We start from the raw sequence: 19,497 nt of genomic DNA, 5'->3' as shown, positions 1-19,497 counted from the left end.
TTAGCTGAATAGAGACGATGAACTAGAATGTTCTGACTTATGTCAGTGCGCAGAATCATTAATCGTAATATGTCACACAATATGCGTTGATCGTATTCCATGTAAAACTGAATTTGCATTCTATAATCATGCAGCACCTGCATACCAAGCATACCGTGGTCGATGTCTTTGTTATTCGGGCCAATTCATCTGCATGAGACCCACACCTGGTAAGATTCTACATTTTTTTTTCGAATTATAGAAAATTAATGATTTTTGTTGGATAATTCCAGGTGAATATAAGCTTCCGCAAGGAGTGTTCTTATTCTTAGGATACAGTGAAACCGATGAAGCATTATTAAAGCCGCACAGTAATTTATCTGTACAAGATGTTGTACAATCTTTACAAGAACTGATTATGCATGAGGTAAGGATTACAATGCCAAAATTTTGAACTTTCAGAGTGGAATATTTAATAATCCAAATTGTTGTTATTTTTACAGACTTCATGCCAGTTATCAATTTTTAACGTTACAAAAGCCAACGTAATCTTAGTGGCGAAAATTCGAGATGATGATGAAGAAGATGAAACAAAAATTTTAATAAAAGAACAAGTAAGCATTAAAAAATCATTCAATTATTACAGGATAGTTTTCTTTGAATTGATAAATTTTCCACTCATAGATACTTAAAAATCCATTTTCCCATTTCATTTTTTCCATCTACCATTTTCCCGTAAGGTTAAAGTAAATATATCTACTTTTGAAGTCATTTATTTATTAAAATAATCGGATAATCCTCCCTAAAATTTTCAGGATCAATTTAGACTTAGTCCAACTTCCATTTGCGAGTTCCATTTGCGAACTGCAAGTTGCACCTCAAGGAGGATATCTTATAAGAGGCCAATCTTATATGGAGGGAGGAACGTACTTGTGGTACTACAAGGCAGATATGGTCTGAGTACAATCGTAGGCGTTCCGAATATCTTATATCACTTCCAAGGGCCTCTATTAGCAAAGTTGTTGCGGCTATTACAGGACACTGGTTGGCCGGCAGGCATGCTGAACGCCTGGGGCTGGCAGTGTATTACGACTAGTGCAGGAGCTGTCACAGTGGTGAGGACGAGGAGACAATGTCTCATCTTCTCTGTCACTGCCCAGCTGTTTCCATGAGGAGATGGACTTACTTGAGCCAGCGTCTCTTTGACGTCCTCTCCGACATAAAGTCTGTCAACGTCAAACTCCTCCTGCTGTTCTGAAACAGCTCCAAATGGTTCATGGAGTAGTGGCCGGGGATGGACCAACCCTTTTTCGGTATCACAACGGACCCTATGGTCTAAGTGTGTCCCACCCCAGGACAGCCACTCTAACCTAACCTAACCTAGTTCAACTTCATATAAAAAAATGAAGTTTTTTATTTAAAATTTCCTTGATGCTCGTACATCCTTAATTGAAGTTGTTCTTTCTTATTCGAAATAATTTATTTTACCTTGAATTTTACAATGCCTCTGGAAATGATTAAAAACTTTATTGCGTGTTTCAGGAACAATGTGCACAAATTTTAGAAGATATAAGTGAAAAAATCAACACACAACATCCTGAATTCAACTCACATTTACTCCTATCAATATTTAAAATGGCTGAAGTTGAAGTAATTCCAGCCAAAATAAATGCACAACAAAGACAAACAACATCAAGTCCTGTACTAATAATTCTATCAACAATATTAGTACTCCATCGAGTTATAATTCGATCAACATCCAGTTGGCACTTTCTACATCATTTGTGACACACTTAAATCATTCCATATCATTGGCACAATTAAATTTATACTAAATAATTAAATAAACAAAAATGATTAGCATTGTAAAATATTGTTCAAAAAATATTGAAAGAAAAAAATGACAAAAAAATTTATATATATTAATTATTATAATAACTATAAATATTCACATATCTGTAATTTACATACGTAGCTACATTCATGTTTATCAATAACGAATTGATTTTAAATTTTTACCCAAAACAAAATTTATCATTGCGCATGCTTTACCAAAATTTTTCAAATCATTCGTTATTTATAAAATGGAATTAAGGCTAAATTTTTAGCGATATTCTCACATCATAAAAAATAAGGTCTTTTAAAGAAGGTTAAGCATTTTTAAGGTGATCGATGAAGGAAATGTTAGAAATGCATCATCGTATTTTAAGGTATTTCTATCGGAGTGAGAAAGAAGTGAAGTTAATCTGTCAACGATAAAACGAATACTGTTATACAGGGTGTTCTACAATTGTCTGCAGAAATTTCGCTTGTTGGATAAGCTGAGAAAAAAAAAAAGAAAATGTTCTGTACTAAATTTGCATTTGAGGCCTAATTTACGAGATAATTAACCTACTCGTATATTACTCAATTAATAAAAAATACATTCATCAAATAAAATACTACTTAAACGTGAAGGAGTGACCTAAATGCAAAATTACTACAAAAAAAAACTCTATTTGGCTACTTATATTGTTATAGAAACTATCCCATTAAAACCAAGTTTTATTTAACTCCCTTTCTTTGTAAATTAAGTTTTGTACGCAACCAATCGTGCGCATATCACATACTTTAAGCTAAGGACTTAATGACTTTCAAAATTGAGAAAATAAAGCTGTTTGGAAGTTTCAAAATTTCATTTATATATTTATAAGAGAATTTCGAACAAGTATCAACACCTTTCTGTATTTGGAAACTGAATTTTCATCAAAAAAATATAAAGAAAGGCGTGTAAACTCAAAAAATGCAACCTTTTTAAAAGAATAAAGCCAATACGTTGAAAAAAAAATACGAAAAAGCTTACTTTCCTTGAACTATTTTTCTAATTAGAATATTTTTGGTTGAATTTAAATTAACTCATCCTTTGAACACGGCAATAAATAATTATAAAAAAAAAAACGGCCTCCTGTCTTAGTAATAATTTTGGAAAAATTTGCCATTTATATACATCTATAAATTTAACGAATTGACTAATTTACATATTTGTAATCGATTTTTTTATTTAAATTGATTACTAAATTTTTATAAATAAATTAAAAATATGTGATAATTTCTTCAAAACTGCCAAAATTTTTCTCTGCCCGTCAAATAATTTCAAAGTATGAGTTAAAAAATTCAGTGTTTATGTAATCCTCAATTTCAAATTCAATAATACAAATACCCAAAATTAAATAACAGCAATAAGGTATTACGCCCATTTTTGAAAAGTCTCTCAATTAAATAAATCGATAAGAGCCCTGAATGCATTTAAATTTTACATTTTCCAAGGACCCCGCACACAATACACTTATTTTTGGTTATGGTAGTTTTGATCAAAAATACTCATGAACTCAACCCTCAAAATCCCTTCTCTTCTAAACTACGGCCCTTCAAAGGTTATGCCTACATGAGATATTGACTTTTGGTTTCGGTTAAAAATTTTCGAAAACTATGGATTAAGGTAGTTTAGACCGTGCTAATCAAAAGTTCTTGTGAATTCAACCCTCAAAAAGGCTTAGCTTCCCAGCTACGGTCCTTTAAAATTTATGCCTACATGGGGCCGTAGTTGGGCAGGAAAGGGTTTTTGAGAGTTGAGTCCATAAGAACTTTTGATCAGAATGATCAAAACTACCTTAATCCATAGTATTCAAAAAATTTTAACCAAAACCAAACATTAATGTAGTGTATGCGGGGTCCTTTCATGCGTAATTTGACGAAAACGCTGAACACAGTGGCCACCTATTAGTCTATGGTCATGACGTCAGTTGGCTGTGTAAAGAAACACGCTGATATTTTGTATGATATTTGTTTATAAATTAAATTTTTTAATTAGTTTAAATTTTCTATTTGGGCAAATTAATATTCTATTTGGGCAAAAGTCTATGCTGATAGCTGCTGAATAGATCTTTCCGATCTCTTATTTATTTCGACTTTAAAGTTGTGTAAGAGAGTTGAAGTGACCCGCCTTCGCTTATGCAACTAGCAATTACTGTCAAAATAATTACCATTTACGCAGGCGTGTTTATACATGGAGCATTTCAACTTCATTTGAAACACTTTAATTATTTCAAAAATATTGAAAATTTTCAACTCAGAGTATTACATAACACTAGTTAATCGTGGCTTAGATTATTTAACTTTGGCTTAAAAATATTTTATAATGTGTGAATAACCTAAAAAAAATACTTCTAAAGCACAACCAAAAACCATTAGAATTGTAAAAACCTAAAAAAAATGAACCTGACTTTATAATTTAACTAAAAGGGGTTCCACTTTCGATGTTGTTTTTACAAAAATGTTTCGCCATTTCGATCTTTTCTACTCGATTTTCATGTTTTGTGGAGTGAAAGATTCCCGATTAGCAAAAAAATTATTTTGGATAAAATTTCCACACCTATGTTTTGAATGGAATCAATGATTTTCCGATCATCTATAGTTTGCGGAGCTTTAGTATAGATAGACAGTTGCCTTGAATTATCTACATAGAAAACGGAAGAAAACAGTCGCCTAGAAAAATCTAGTCGATCAATTAATGCCTGCTTAACGAGAGGTTATTCGATTGCCACATCAAAATGGCAGCACATTCAAAAATAACATCGAAAATGGAACACCCTATATATAAAAAAACCAACATCCTAACATTATTTATGATTTTTTCATTGAAACAAAATAAATAAATCAATTCTATGTCACACACAACTCAAAAAAATGGCTCATTTATTTTTTGAGATGAATCAAAGAAAAGAAGTATACATGAATTGATTTAACAAAAAATTAAATAAATTGTGTACGAATATTTAAAAAAAAAAATGATGTCACACAATCATAAATGTCTTCCTAAATGTATAAAAACAAAAAAAATTAAAAAATATATTAAAAAATTATTCACCTTATTAGTAGATTTATAAAATTAGTTAAAACATTGAAATTAGTTTTGGACTGAACAAGCTCGATTCAGGAATTGATTGAACAAATTTCAAAGCGGTGGTGAAAGCAAAGGTCGAAAATGATTTTCAATTTAAAATCTTTGCCAACGGCTTCGCCGAATCAAAATTAGTACCCTATCAGTGTTATTTGTTGAACTTATTTTTTGATTCTTACGAAAAAATTGTTTACGCGTTGCATTGACTTTGACTTATCATTACCATATCAAGATGCCCCGTCATTTACCGAATCAAGGAATTCGACTTCGACAAGCCCATCTTGATTAATGCGATAGATCAAACTGTGTACAACTACAGCTAGGCCATTCGATTGTGCTCGCCTGAAACTTACTAGAGCACAGTAGAGAAGGGTGGCGGGACTCTTGATAGGGCTCTGTCGATTGAAATACCACCTTGATAACATGAGGATCTCAGATGCCCCTCTTACAGAGCCTGTATGGAGAACATTGAAACATCCATACATATTATTTGTACCTGCAGAAACTTGTAGGATGTCAGGTTTAGGATGTTTGGGCATAAAACCTTGGATCCATCAATTTTGAAAGAAACCCCGGCGCAGAAGCTGTAGGCTTTTTGCGTGGCAGAAAGTCTGGTCTCGACAGAATCCTCTAATTTCATTTGCTTAAAATGGCATCTCTTACTCGGTGACGTCATACCTACGGTTGACAGGTTGTTCTAAAGGAGGGTTTGTTCCAGGTTCTAAGGACCAATTTCTGGTACCCTTCTTATATATTATTATTATATCTAATAGAGTGTTGTAAAGACCTTGTAAAGACACTATGTATGATAAATGGCTCGACCTTATACTTAGTTTTAATTAATTTCCACTCTTTTCCACAGTTTTTCTGGACTAAAACCTAATACGGTAAATAATTTAAATGTAGGTCTTTTTTTAAGAAATTTTGAAGATAATTGTAAGAATATATCATTTTCCAAAGACAAGCTTTTTAAATTTTACTTTCATTTAGTACAATTTCTTTTCAAATGAAGTAAAAGATTAGAAAAATGGCGAAATCTATAAATTCAATTCCTGAAATAGAACTGTCTAGTTCAACACTGATTTAAAACCAAAGGCTCATATGCAAAAAGAAAGAGATTTTTTTTGTATTAAAAAATATATATAAATATTTATCACAGCACATTTATATATAAAAAAAAATTAGGCTAATAATTATTATAAATATCATAAATAAATTAAAAAATTGTGCAACAAAATGCCCCCTGGTCCGTTAGTAATAATTCATGATACATGCAAAATTTCCAAACATGAGTTTTTCCTCTGAATTGATCATATGCAGTTAAGGCCTATTTTGATATCAGAAGTGGGATATGGTGATTAGGTTATGTAATGAATGGCTGTCCTGAGGTGAGACACACTTAGACCATAGGGTCCGTTGTGATACCGAAAAAGGGTTGGCCCATCCCCGGCCACTATTCCATAGATATCCCGGGATAAGATACAACTAATTAAATTTACTGCAAAGCGTAATTAAGGTTATGTACATTCTACGGGAAAAAAGAAGGAAGAAAGACGGGAGAAAAAGTCTTTCAAAGTAAGACGATTAAATAGATAAGTCCTAAACAGATTTCTGGAATTTATTTGTTAATCGAAATCGTTTAGTGGTTGCAAAATCCTAAAACCTTCAAGAAATTAAAGCTCTTTTTTAACAAGTTTTCAAAATTATTTTCCTTTGTATGGTATAAAAGTAGTATGAAACTTTTTTTATAAATCTTTTGGGAAAAACTCGTCGCCTTTCTAGCACATTCCAAGATGTAGTCTCCAAAATTACCTTTACAAAGAAACTATCACTTTTTCCCATTTTAGTGTCATAAAGTCTCACTTCAAACCCCGATAGCTGTTTCCTACCCTCAATTTGACTTTGAATGTCATGTGTAATAGCAACTTTGAGGTGTATTAAAATAGGGAAAATTTCTAAGAAAAAACAAAGAAAAAATATCTGGCTATTACATTAGACTGATTAATACATTCAAAATCTTACATTTGAAGTTAAAGAACGCAACTTAGTCGAGAAAAAACACAATTAAGAAGAAAAACTCATTTTGGAAATGATTACCAAACGAAAACACATCAATCCCATAAATTAGTGAAAATTAAATGTATATATGTATAATTTAAATTTAAATTTGTCTGATATACTTCAAAAAGGCACATTAACTCCCCACTTGTACCTAATCTTTACACCCCCATTATAGCAGTAAAAACTAGTTGAACAAATAATCGTTAGATGTCAATACAATACAATGTGTCTTTGTTGTAAAGATTAACCCTGAAACGACAAATTTAAATAAGCAATAGAAATATTTAATGTAAATTAATTTAAAAAAATAAACCAACGTCCTAATTAATTTAAAATGAAACAGTCATTTAAATCATTAAAAAAAAGTAAAAAACAATTTTTTAAAAGACACACAGGGATATAATGCAAATGACTGTGTATATAAAATAATTTTCAAAAAAAAAGCTTATTAAGTAATGGTTAGCAAATATTTATAAAATTAAAGTAAAAAAAAAAAAAATTGAAACGAATTTAAGTACGTAATCATTTTTAATAACATATATTTTTATAAGTTTTTGTAGCTTCAATAAATTATGAATTGCTGAAAACAAATTTTTGTTGTTGTTAAGCACAAAATGAACTGATGTGGTGAGATTGTTATCTACTCTTTTTTGGATGTGTTGCTCCAATTATTTTAGGAGAAATTAAAACGATGAAACACTTTTTTTGTTATGTCACATTTACACTTTCATAAGTGAAATAGCGAGTGTACTTTTAGCAGTGAAAGTGCTAAGTTAATTTTTACAAGTGCACTACTAGCAAAATACTAGCTAAGTCACATACTAGCAAAATTACTGACCACTTACACTTATCACATTGTTAAACTGGGCTTAGGTTAGGATAGCTTAGAGTGGCTATCCTGATGTGGTACACACTTAGACCATGGGGATCGTTGTGATACCGAAAAAAGGTTGATCCATCATCGGCCACTACTCCATGAACCATTTGGAGGTGTTTTAAAACAGTGGGAGTGCTTTGACGTCAACGGACTTTAGGTCGGAAAGATCGTCAAATAAAGGCTGGCTCGAGTCCACCTACTCGTAGCAAGAACTCGGCAGTAACAGAGAAGATGAGACATCGTTTCCTCTTCTTCCTCACTAAACTGTGCTACTGTGCTTAGTGCTGTTACTAAACACTTGGGCTAAGCACTTGCAATAATCACTTAAAAATGTGTAATGCGCAGAAGGTGTAGTCAAGGTCAAAGGTTATAAAACTCAATTTTCTACGAATGCCTATCTCATTTTTTGTTCGTTGTAGGATAATATAAGAGTCGAAAATTGTCGCAAAATAATCCACAGTTTCGGAATAGAAATTAACAAAAAATATTATGGATACCATTTATTGGCGTTCGTTCCTGATTATAAACAATGGCGTTAATTCTCAAAAAAAACTAAGCTCTTCCTACAAAGAAAGACAACATTCTGGAAGAACGCTGAAAGCATGTAAGCGCCAAAAATTAATGCAGCCTTGATCTGCTGACTAATATTTCAGTTATTTACTAATTGCAGTGTCTCTCGCTAGAAACAATTTAGAGACTTAATTATCATTTTGTGCCTTTTCAGCACAGACATATAATAGCAGTTATAAAAGAATGTTAAAACTATATGCATCTTTCTTTCAGCGCCGGCTCAACCCCCAAAGCAAGGTATAGCGAGAACGTCTTTCGACACCTTCTTTTCCATAAATTAACTTGTATTTCAATAATCAACACTTAAAATGCGAAATTGTTTTTTGTATTTGGCATTTTGGCGCCCTTTTCAATCAAAGGCCTGGAACGCCCGCTTCACTTACTCCACCCTTGGTCCGGCGCTGCTTTCTTTAACTCATTTGTTAGACAGAAATAAACTTATCAATATCTCTTTGCGGTTATTTACACGGACTGCGTCGAATAACACCAAATTGAAACCTATGATCCTGAATATTTCGCTTCCCGACAATTTAAAAAATTCAATAACACTTTATGTGATCTCGTTGAAGAATCCTAGAATGATTGGATCAGTGTTTTTTTCGTAGACACTTACATCTACTGACTAATAAACCCAAGCAATAAATCAAGCTGTTATTTACAAAAGTTGTTCTTATTTTCAGTTAGATATAACTGTCTTAAAAAAATCAAAATTTAACGCAATCTCTTGCTCTGGTGTTTGCACAGATTCCAAAACCAAACTACCTATTTTACACACATATACACACATACACACACACACACACATACACACACACTTACACACATCTCCAAAATGTATTGATGATGTTTGTTGATGGATAAAAAAAGAAAATCTTAAATTTGTAAGCTTCTTCTTTTGTTTAATTATTTTTTTATAATTAGAAAAACAAATTTCATATTTTTGTACAATAAAAAAATGAGAAAAAAAAATTTAAAAATCATTCTACAAAAAAACATAAATTATAAAAAATAAAACCTATTTATAAGCAAATTAGACAAAAAATATTATCAGTTCATCATAACTTCCTGCCTGAGTAAATAAATTTTTTATTTTGAGCTCGCCATTTATATATAGAACAAAATATTTTGTTTGTACCAAAAAAAATTAAATAAATTTAAGTGTATAAGTGTCTCACCCGTTTCTTTATCTTCTTAGATAAAATATCGGATATAAACAAAAAAAAGACTTCAAATGCAGTAACTACTCTAACACACGAGTTTGAAAAGCCAGTAGGAAAAACGACTCTGCTATCTGTTTGTAATAAAAGAAGACTCAGCTTACACTATGAAAATGATATCCAAATCTAAGGTTGGGTTAGGTTAGGTTATATTGGCTGTCCACGAAGGACACACTTAGGCTATAGAGCCTATTGTGATACCATATATGTGTTTTGCCACCTTTTCCGCTGATAATTTCATTAATCAGATCTTCAATTATTTTCAGAGGCGGAGTGCACCTCCTTCATGCTTATACCATGCACTACACCAGCCCATAACAACTATTAATTAAACTAATTTTTGTGGTGACGGCGAGAATCGAACCCGCTGCCCTAGGCACACCGCGAACGGACTTGGTTACATCCAAATCCAAACTCGAGACTATTTTTAAAGATGGTGTAAACATCTCAAAATAGTCTTGATATCAAGCCAAAACATAATTTGAAAGTAGACATAAAGTGACTATATTTAGAAATCACTTAAATATCCACTCCATTGCTCTTTGTAGACGTGGTTGATTTTGCTGGGATCCACAATTGCACGTTTTCTTGCAAGAGTGCAAATATAGTCTTGCGATTATAAGATCAAGACTTCTTATCACTACATCTTATTTTCTATACATTATTATTCGCGCCCACTTATGAAAAGAATGCCTTGCTTGTAGCCTCTTAAACCTAAATAACAAACGGACATTAAGGCACATATTCATGGCTAGCCCGAACTTTGACACTTTTTCTGCTTTTACTTCCGCATCAGTGTTAGCTTGAAAGTTGACTTCTTGAGAGAAATCTCTCTGTCTGAGAGAAAACACCATAATTTGACTGATTAAAAATTTAGACTGGTATAAAAAAAACTGGCATTCTTAAAGTGTTACTGTGAAAATATCCAACTAGTACAACGACATTTTTAGTCTTAAAGACTTTTCACTTATAGAGAAATACATCGAAATGCCAAAAAATGATGCCTTTTCATTCTAACCTTAAAATAAAAATGACACTCCATTCTCTGACATTTTTTTTATAATAAAAATAAAAACATAACCAAACAAAATATTTTGATTTATGTATTACATTGTTATTTGTAAATAAGTTATTAAATTTTTATTTCAAACATAAATATTTAAGGTATAATTGTTATATAAGACAGAAAAAAATCAAATTTAAGAATTAAGTATTATTATTAAGATTAATTATTATGAATTAATTTATAAAAAATTAAATAAAAAAAACAAAAACACAAGAATTTTTTAGATCACTTGTTAATGCAATGTCAGAAATAAGCTAAAAAAATTGAGCTACACTTAAAAAATAGAAAAAAAAATCAATTAATGATGTTAAGTGATTTTAAATTAAATTTTTAATTTGCTTGCCGTCCAAAAAACTTAAAAATAAATGTGTAAATATTTTTTATTTATTTGTTTATATAAATTTTCTATATAGTTTATGCTTCATCCTAAGTGAAATATTTTATAACTATAATAGATGGACCGTATTCGATACCGAATTTGGATTTTTATGGATAATGCTTGTGCATTGTATATGATATTTTGTTGGATTTCCTAACAAAAATTTGTGATAAATTCATTCTGATGAGAAAAATCGATATCGGTAATAATCTAATTCCCCATTTTTTACAGCATATAGCTGGTTTTTGGACCTTGTACTTTCCAAAAAATCAAAAGAGTACCTTCCTCATCACGAGAAGCTACTTGGATAAGCTTTTTTCGTATTCCAAAATATTCTTAAGCAGTTTTCTTTTTTTATTACAGCATCAACTTTTTTCTGTCGATTTAGAGAGATTTCTCCATATCTCTATAGAACAACAGTCGCTCTTCAAGCTAAGATAGCTTTTGAAAATTTAATAAAAAGTTCATCCTGCAAAAGTTAAACTAAGCACGTTTTTTCGCTGTGTTTTGATACGTTCTATGTTTTCAAACTGTAATTTTAATCTGCCTTTTCGTATTTAGTAATTCATGCACTTCTCAGTCAGGTCACAAGCCTGTCTATCACCGTAAAAACTCAATGATTGACTTTTTAACTTTCTTCAGGTAGGCTTTAGATTCTTTAAAATTTGTATAGATGAACACTACCCCCAAAAGTTCTTAATGCCTTAATTGCCAAGTTTTCTCTTCTCCATAACGCTAGCGTTAATAAGAAAGCGTACTCTAAAATCGTCGCAAATTAATCATTTAATCACTATTAGCTTTTATATATTATTACTTCAGATAGTAATCAAATTTTTTCGAATAAAAATCTCGGCCATACTCTGATAGTATAATTTAGGAAATAAATTGGCAGTACATAGTCGGTGTGGTACTGAAGTCGTGTGAGTGCTACCCCTGTAGTTCAAACGACTAACTTCCCAGAGGGGGAAAAACATTAAAAAAGGTCTTGTTCGCCTTCATAGATTATTTTTCGACCATGTACTGCAGCTTATGCTGGAACGCTCACTATCTCCATAGATAAATTATGTGTTTTATCCACTTTTCAGATTCTGTTTATTCAGTTTTTTCCAGTTTTTTATTACCATTAAAAAACGGCTAAACGGAATTCTGCTGAAAACTGTTTCAGTTCTTAAATTCGCGATTACGCGTCGCATAAGAATATACGCACACACGAACATACGCACACACACACTCAGACAGACATTGAAAAGGATTGATTCGGGTATTGCGGCCTTGTAGCCGCGAAAATATGTCAAACTGGAGATTTTCCAAATCGGCCCCATTACATTAACTTCCTTCCTCTGGGAAGTTAATAAGTTAGCTTTCTCTGGAAAGTTAAACTTACAGTTAAGCCTACATTTAAAAATATGCACATGTGTAATATATGTACCTGGAAACCAATTATAGTACTGAACTTTGCTTGTGCAAGCACTAATTTTGAATTTGGAACTGAGTTTGGTCCATCTAAAAATGGTAATCCACTAACGATAAAAACAATTTATATAAATATAATACTTAAAATCACTTAACGTTATTTTACGTATATAATATGCAATAGTAAATTTAAAAAAAAAATTGTGACGCTTAAACCATCGTCGCTAGAACAGTATTTCGTAAGAACTTCTTTAATTAAATGTATAGGTATCCTTCTATAATAATTATTAGATTAAGTCAAAAACAAATTTCGAAATCGTCAATAACCAAAACGAACCATAGTTTTTAGAAAAATTAATCAATTGACTTTTTCGAAATGCTTCATATAATTTTCTGGTATACTGTCTAACTTCTTTTTCATATAAATTTTTTTATTTATTTTCGAGATGAGAGTTTTGTATCTGAGAATCAATTATTATCTATACGCTTTGTTAATAATATGAAAAAAAGTTATGATTTTACTCAGACTGTTGATTTGAGTAAAATTATAAATTTGTTAATTGCAATTATGATACGTAAACCTATATATATATATATACATATATATCTATGAATAAATTACAAATATTAATCAAAGTATTTGATTTAAGGTTTCTGATTTGTTAATAAGTTGTTAAATCATATAATTAAATTAATTATTAAATGCTCCTGACGAAATTATAGTTATTAGATTTGTAATTTTAGCAATTTATAAGACTTTTTTTTTTTTGAAAAAAAATAATGATAATATGTTTAAAAATATTTGTTTCTTATTTTATCTAAATCCCATTCAAATCCTTTCAGGGCCATCATAGATAGTTTCGTCGTAAAGCCACTTTTCTTAAGAATTTGATAAAATCAAAATATAATTTTTCAATAAGAGATAAAAAATTTCTTATTTTTTGTGTGGCTTTCTTAAGATTGCGTCTATATCAACAAGATTGCAACGTTGGAGCATCTAAAAGCTTTCATCCGCGAAGTTATAGCCGAAATACTACCCCCCCCTCACCCAAATTTATAAAAAGTCTTACGAAAGTATCTCGAACGAATAAACTTGTGCTGAAATTAATTAATTGAATAATTGTTGAAATACCATGCAAAGACGTGTTGATTACGCATTTGTTTGTTTTTTTACGTCATGTAAGTAAATAAATATAGCCACTCTTACACACAAAGTAATACGAATATTTTTCCTCTCACTTTCTCAGTGTATGTAGTTATAAACAAACAAATACATACATAAGTTTAAGTAGTGTTTTATTGGATGAATTTTATTATGAGGAATGTATTTTTTATTAATTGATTATAATAAGAGTTGGATAATTATCTCGTAAATTAGGCTTCAGATTCAAATTTGGTAAAGAAAATTTTCTTCTTTTTTTTCTCAGCTTATTCAGGAAGTGAAAGTTCTGCAGTCAATAACAGAACACCCTGTATGTTTCTAAGCTAATTTGCGCCCTCAAGGGTAAACAAAAGTTGTTTATTCTTTTATAAGGAACATTTTTTCTACTTTAACTTTATTGAATCTCTAACAATTGACCTATGTTACTGATTTACGTACTCGACCTCACTTAATTATCGGATAATTTAGAATGAGTTAAAATAATGTTCACTTACAAAATTAAAGTGTTTGAACTTGTGCACACTTAACAAATAAAAATATTCAGAGGAACTTGGAAAAATATGTTAGAAAAAAACCATTTTTTTCAAAAAATTATTCTTTTTTATTCACTTTTCACTCAATCTTTTAACAAAATACATTTCTTTTTTATATTCATTAAATAAAACATTCTAGGTCCTGTATCCTAAGGCAGCCAATAACATAGCGACATCAACATTTGAATTCGAGTTCGAATTTACATTGCCATTTGCATTTTCATTAGCATTTGCATTATCTTGAGCATTTGAATTACCTTGAGCATTTGAATTACTATGTGCACCTGAATTTAAACTCCGTCGGAAGAAGGAGTTGATTACAGCGAGAGCATCAGCATTTGAGCTGCTGTTAACATTGGCATTGACATTTGCATTGGCGTTGGCATTAGCGTTTTGATTGGTATTTGCATTTTCATTTGCGTTGGCATTTGCTTCCTCATTTGAATTTGTTGCTTTGTTATCTGTAAATAAAATTTATGATTTAAACTACTGATATCGATAAGATTTAATCGGAATGTTTGTATTTATCAACACACTATTTTTCAGCTAAAATTGTATTAATCAGCTAACGATTTCAGTCTTAAACTTAGAAACTAAACAATTAAAAAAACTAAACTAAGAATATAACAACTAACTTAGCTTTAAGTTTCTAACAAAAATTGTTTATTTAAAAAACAAGTATGTTGGAATTTTTCTCTCCTTCTGCATTTCTTAAGCGTCTGTTGAAAGAATCTGATTTTACTAATTCCTAACAAGTTTTTGCTAAAATACACGTTCAATCTAATGAGCACGGCCCTACCCTTAGAGACAGACAGGATCTAAATAGATCGCTTTGGCTCCTTTTTGAAACTTTCTTAAACTCTCTTAGCTACAATTTCATTTGTAACGAATCTTACCACTTGAATCAGCAGCAGCTGCGGCAGAAGCTGCTCCTTGGTCTGCAGAATTTGCTTGTGCAAAAGAACTAGCTTGTCCACGAGCCACTGCAGATTCAGCGAAACCTGCTCCTTCATCAGTGACTGCAGCTTTGCCACTCGCAGATGCATCTACGAATGTTACGAAGTGTTTTGAGGTAAGAAATCTACTAATAACCTCTTTATAATTATAGACAATTTTATTTTATCAATTCATTTTATTCACTCCAATACATAAAATTTTCATTCAGTTTTAACAAATGTCCAATTCAATTTTACAAACAACAAATACGTTTAGATTATTTTTTCTTACCTAAAACACCAACGACAGCTTGCGCTTGTGCGATTGCTTGAACAGCTGTTTGTTGAGCAACTTGAGCTTGTGCAATTGCTTGGGCGGCGACGCTGGAGGCAGCCGATCCAGCTGCTGATGCCTGTGCAATGGCGGATGCACTTGCATGTGCTGCAGATGCTTGAGCAACAGCTTGCGTGGCTGCTTGTTGGGCGGCTTGAGCTTGAGCAACAGCTTGCGCCGTGGCTCCAGATGCAGATGCTTGTGCAGCAGCTTGAGCAGAAGCGACGGCAGTTTGGGCTTTTGCTACAGCTTGGGCTGCTACAGAAACTGCTGCCCGAGCCGATGAATAAGCTTGGGCTGATCCTTGTACTCTAGCAAGAGCGAATCCAGAAGGTTCAGATCTACCAGAAGTTATAGCTTGTGCTTGTGCAATTGCTTGAGCAGCTGTTTGTTGGGCAACTTGGGCTTGAGCATAAGCTTGAACCGCTGCACTTGCAGTTGCAGATCCGTATGCTGATGTTTGAGCAAGAGCAGATGCACTGGCTTGTACTGCGGATGCCTCAGCAACAGCTTGTGTTGCTGCTTGTTGCGCAGCTTGAGCATGAGCTACAGCTTGTGCTACAGCTCCAGATGCAGATGCTTGTGCAGCAGCTTGGGCAGTAGCTACGGCAGATTGTGCTTTAGCTACAGCTTGCGCTGCAGCTTGGGCTACAGTTTGTACTGATACTTGGGATTGAGATAGAGTTTGAGATTGTCCTTGGCCATTGGTATAAACACTTGCATAGGCTTGTGCAGCATTTACAGCAGCTTCAGCTTGAGCTACAACTTGTGCAGCTTGAGCTTGAACTGCTTGAGCTTGAGCGACTACTTGCACAGCAGCTTGAGCATACGAGCCTCCTGCTTGAGCAATTGCTTGTGCAGCAGCTTGAGCTGATTGAGCTTGTGCAATTGCTTGAGCTGCTGCATTTTGTGCAGCTTTGGCTTCAGCGACGGCAGATGTGGATGCTGACCCAGCTTGGACTGTAGCATAAGTATTTGCTACTGCAGATGCCGCAGAGGCTGCAGCAGATGCAGCAGCTTGAACTTGTGCTTCCGCTTGAGCAACAGCTGATGCATGAGCTTGTGCTTGAAATTGAACTTGAGCTTCAACATTAGAAGCTGCTCGTGCAACAGCTTGAGCTGTGGTGGCTGCTTGTACGGCAGCGGAAGCTTGAGCTTGTGCAATGACGTATGCTTGTGATCCAGATGAAATGGCTCGAGCAGCGGCTTGAGCTTGAGCAGCAGCTTGTGAAGCAGCTTGAGCTTGGGCGAATGCATGAGCAATGGCTCCACTTTGTGATGCTTGCACAGCAGCTTCAGCAGCGGCGGTAGCTTGAGCTGCGGCATTAGCTACAGCAGTTACTTGAGCAGCACTTCCGACATTAGTTGAAACAGAACTTTGAACAACGGCTTGTGCTGTGGCTGCTGCTTGTGTAGCAGCGGATGCATGAGCTTGAGCAACAGCATATGCTTGTGTTCCAGCTGAAATGGCTTGAGCAGCGGCTTGGGCCTGAGCAGCAGCTTGTGAAGCCGCCTGAGCTTGAGCAAAAGCTTGGACAACGGCTCCACTTTGTGATGCTTGCACAGCAGCTTCAGCAGCGGCGGTAGCTTGAGCTGCGGCATTAGCTACAGCAGTTAATTGAGCAGAATTTCCTGCATTAGCTGTAGCAGAAGCTTGAGCAACGGCTTGGGCAGTGGTAGCAGCTTGTAAAGCAGCGGATACTTGAGCTTGAGCAACAGCATATGCTTGTGATCCAGAGGCAAGGGCTCGCGCTGAGGCTTTTGCTTGAGCAGCAGCTTGAGCTGCCACTTGGGCTTGTGCCACAGCTTGTGCAAAGGCTCCACTTTGTGAGGCTTGAACAGCTGCTTCAGCAGCAGCAGTGGCTTGTGCAGCGGCGCTAGCAACAGCATTTGTTACAGTTTCCACATGAGAATCAGCTTGGACACCAACTTGAGGCCAACCGCTTACACTTGCTTGACTTCCAGCTAAGGCAAATGCCTGTGCAAGAGCTAAAGCTTTGGCAGCTGCTTGTGCAGCAGCGGAAGCTTGAGCTTGAGCAGCAGCGTAGACAGATGATCCACTTGATATAGCTTGAGCAGCAGCTTGAGCTTCAGCGGCGGCTTTTTCTGCAGCTTGAGCATGTACATATGTTAGAGCACTATCTCCACTTTGTGATGCTTGTATAGCAGCTTCAGCAGCGGCTCTGGCTTGTGCAGCAGCATTTGCTACAGCACTTGCTTGAGTATTTTCTGCGGATTGTGCAGCTACCACAGCCTCCGCAAAACTTCCCATACCTCCACCTGCTTTGAATAATCCTCCAAATCCTCCTGAAGCAAGTAAATTCAATGCAACTTCATTATTAACATTTGAGTTAACATTTGCGTTAACATTTGCATTAGCATTTTCATTAGCATTGGCATTAGCGTTTTCATTAGCATTTCCATTCGCGGCCGAATTTCCATTAGCTGCTGCGCTTCCATATTTTGATCCTGGTAATGATGGCACTGAGTATGGATAAACCTAAAAGTTTTTTAAAACAAAAGTATTTTTATTTCCATAAAGAAAATAAAACAGAGTTCTGTAATGATTAAAGAATGTACTTACGGAAGTACACAAAGCCGTAAGGGCAATGATACTCAACAATATAAGTGATTTTCCCATTGTTGTAAATGAATGTTATTGATGTTAAGACCGATATTTATAATGATCTTTCTATGAAAAATCACTCACACCAGATGAATTTTAACAAATGTACATTTGGTTTTTATAGTAAAAATTTAGTAACACACTTTTCTATCAAGTTCGTTGAGTTTTGATTTTGCGTCATGGCACATTCAATGGAAAATCCTAAAATCAAAAACAAATCAATATCTTCTTACAAGTTGGACCATCGTGAATCGTTGTTATTACAAACTACGGCTGTTTATTATTATTAAACATTCAATTGTTTTGTTTCTACTTTAATTAATTGTATGCATTTACGTTACATCGATGCTTAATGCAATTATTAATTTCTAACACATTTAAGGAGGGTGACTCGCCAGTAATAGAAAAAAAATTAATTAGTGGATAATGATACAAATTTTTAGTATGTTATAATTAATGAAACATATTATACAGTGTATCGCATTTAAGATGAAGAAACCTTCACACTTTCGTCACTGAAGAGGTACTCCTTCAAAAAAATCGAAAAAACGGAAAAAATTTTTTACTCTCAGAATTGGATAAAACTTGGTTTATAAGGTAAATATGACCCAAAAAATCCAAAAATCGGGTTCATTTAACAATCGGATAAGTATTTTTGGAAATATGGCCAGAAATATTGGGCGAATTTGCAATATCTCGAAAACTACCGTCCGAATTGCGAATTTAACGGGATTTTTGAATTTTTTGGGGCAAAATTAGCTTATAAACTGAGTTTTGTCAAAATCGGAAATAATATTTTTTTCTCAATTTTTTGCAATTTTCTTAAGGGGTACCCCTTCAAAAAAATCGAAAAAACCGAAAAAATTTTTTACTCTCAGAATTGGATAAAACTTGGTTTATAAGGTAAATATGACCCAAAAAATCCAAAAATCGGATTCATTTAACAATCGGATAAGTAGTTTTGGAAATATGGCCAGAAATATAGGGCGAATTTGCAATATCTCGAAAACTACCGTCCGAATTGCGAATTTAACGGGATTTTTGAATTTTTTGGGGCAAAATTAGCTTATAAACTGAGTTTTGTCAAAATCGGAAATAATATTTTTTTCTCAATTTTTTGCAATTTTCTTAAGGGGTACCCCTTCAAAAAAATCGAAAAAACCGAAAAAATTTTTTACTCTCAGAATTGGATAAAACTTGGTTTATAAGGTAAATATGACCCAAAAAATCCAAAAATCGGATTCATTTAACAATCGGATAAGTAGTTTTGGAAATATGGCCAGAAATATAGGGCGAATTTGCAATATCTCGAAAACTACCGTCCCAATTGCGAATTTAACGGGATTTTTGAATTTTTTGGGGCAAAATTAGCTTATAAACTGAGTTTTGTCAAAATCGGAAATAAT

At 33.4% G+C, this 19,497-nt stretch overlaps 2 protein-coding genes across 2 annotated transcripts in view; one reads left to right on the top strand and one right to left on the bottom strand.

Moving 5' to 3' along the window:
* LOC123303048 overlaps positions 1-1,767 on the top strand; it is a 509,686-nt gene extending 507,919 nt beyond the window's left edge. Inside the window, exons 14-17 of the mRNA XM_044886145.1 lie at positions 5-209; positions 273-406; positions 483-593; positions 1,522-1,767. Coding sequence (XP_044742080.1) covers positions 5-209; positions 273-406; positions 483-593; positions 1,522-1,767 — 696 coding nt within the window. The remainder of the gene's footprint in view (positions 1-4; positions 210-272; positions 407-482; positions 594-1,521) is intronic.
* A 12,564-nt stretch (positions 1,768-14,331) lies between these two features.
* Positions 14,332-18,189, bottom strand: LOC123303047 (cilia- and flagella-associated protein 91-like). The gene is made up of 4 exons (XM_044886144.1): positions 18,050-18,189; positions 15,424-17,965; positions 15,093-15,242; positions 14,332-14,657 (listed from the first exon to the last, which is right to left on the bottom strand). Exons 1-4 carry the CDS (start codon positions 18,104-18,106, stop codon positions 14,332-14,334), a joined length of 3,075 nt encoding a protein of 1,024 aa, XP_044742079.1. The 5' UTR covers positions 18,107-18,189.
* Positions 18,190-19,497: the final 1,308 nt, after the last annotated feature.

Source organism: Chrysoperla carnea, chromosome X, assembly GCF_905475395.1.
Source record: "Chrysoperla carnea chromosome X, inChrCarn1.1, whole genome shotgun sequence".
NCBI classification, from domain to species: domain Eukaryota; kingdom Metazoa; phylum Arthropoda; class Insecta; order Neuroptera; family Chrysopidae; genus Chrysoperla; species Chrysoperla carnea.
Note: the sequence above shows the minus strand (reverse complement) of the source record. Positions and strands in the feature narration are given on the sequence as shown.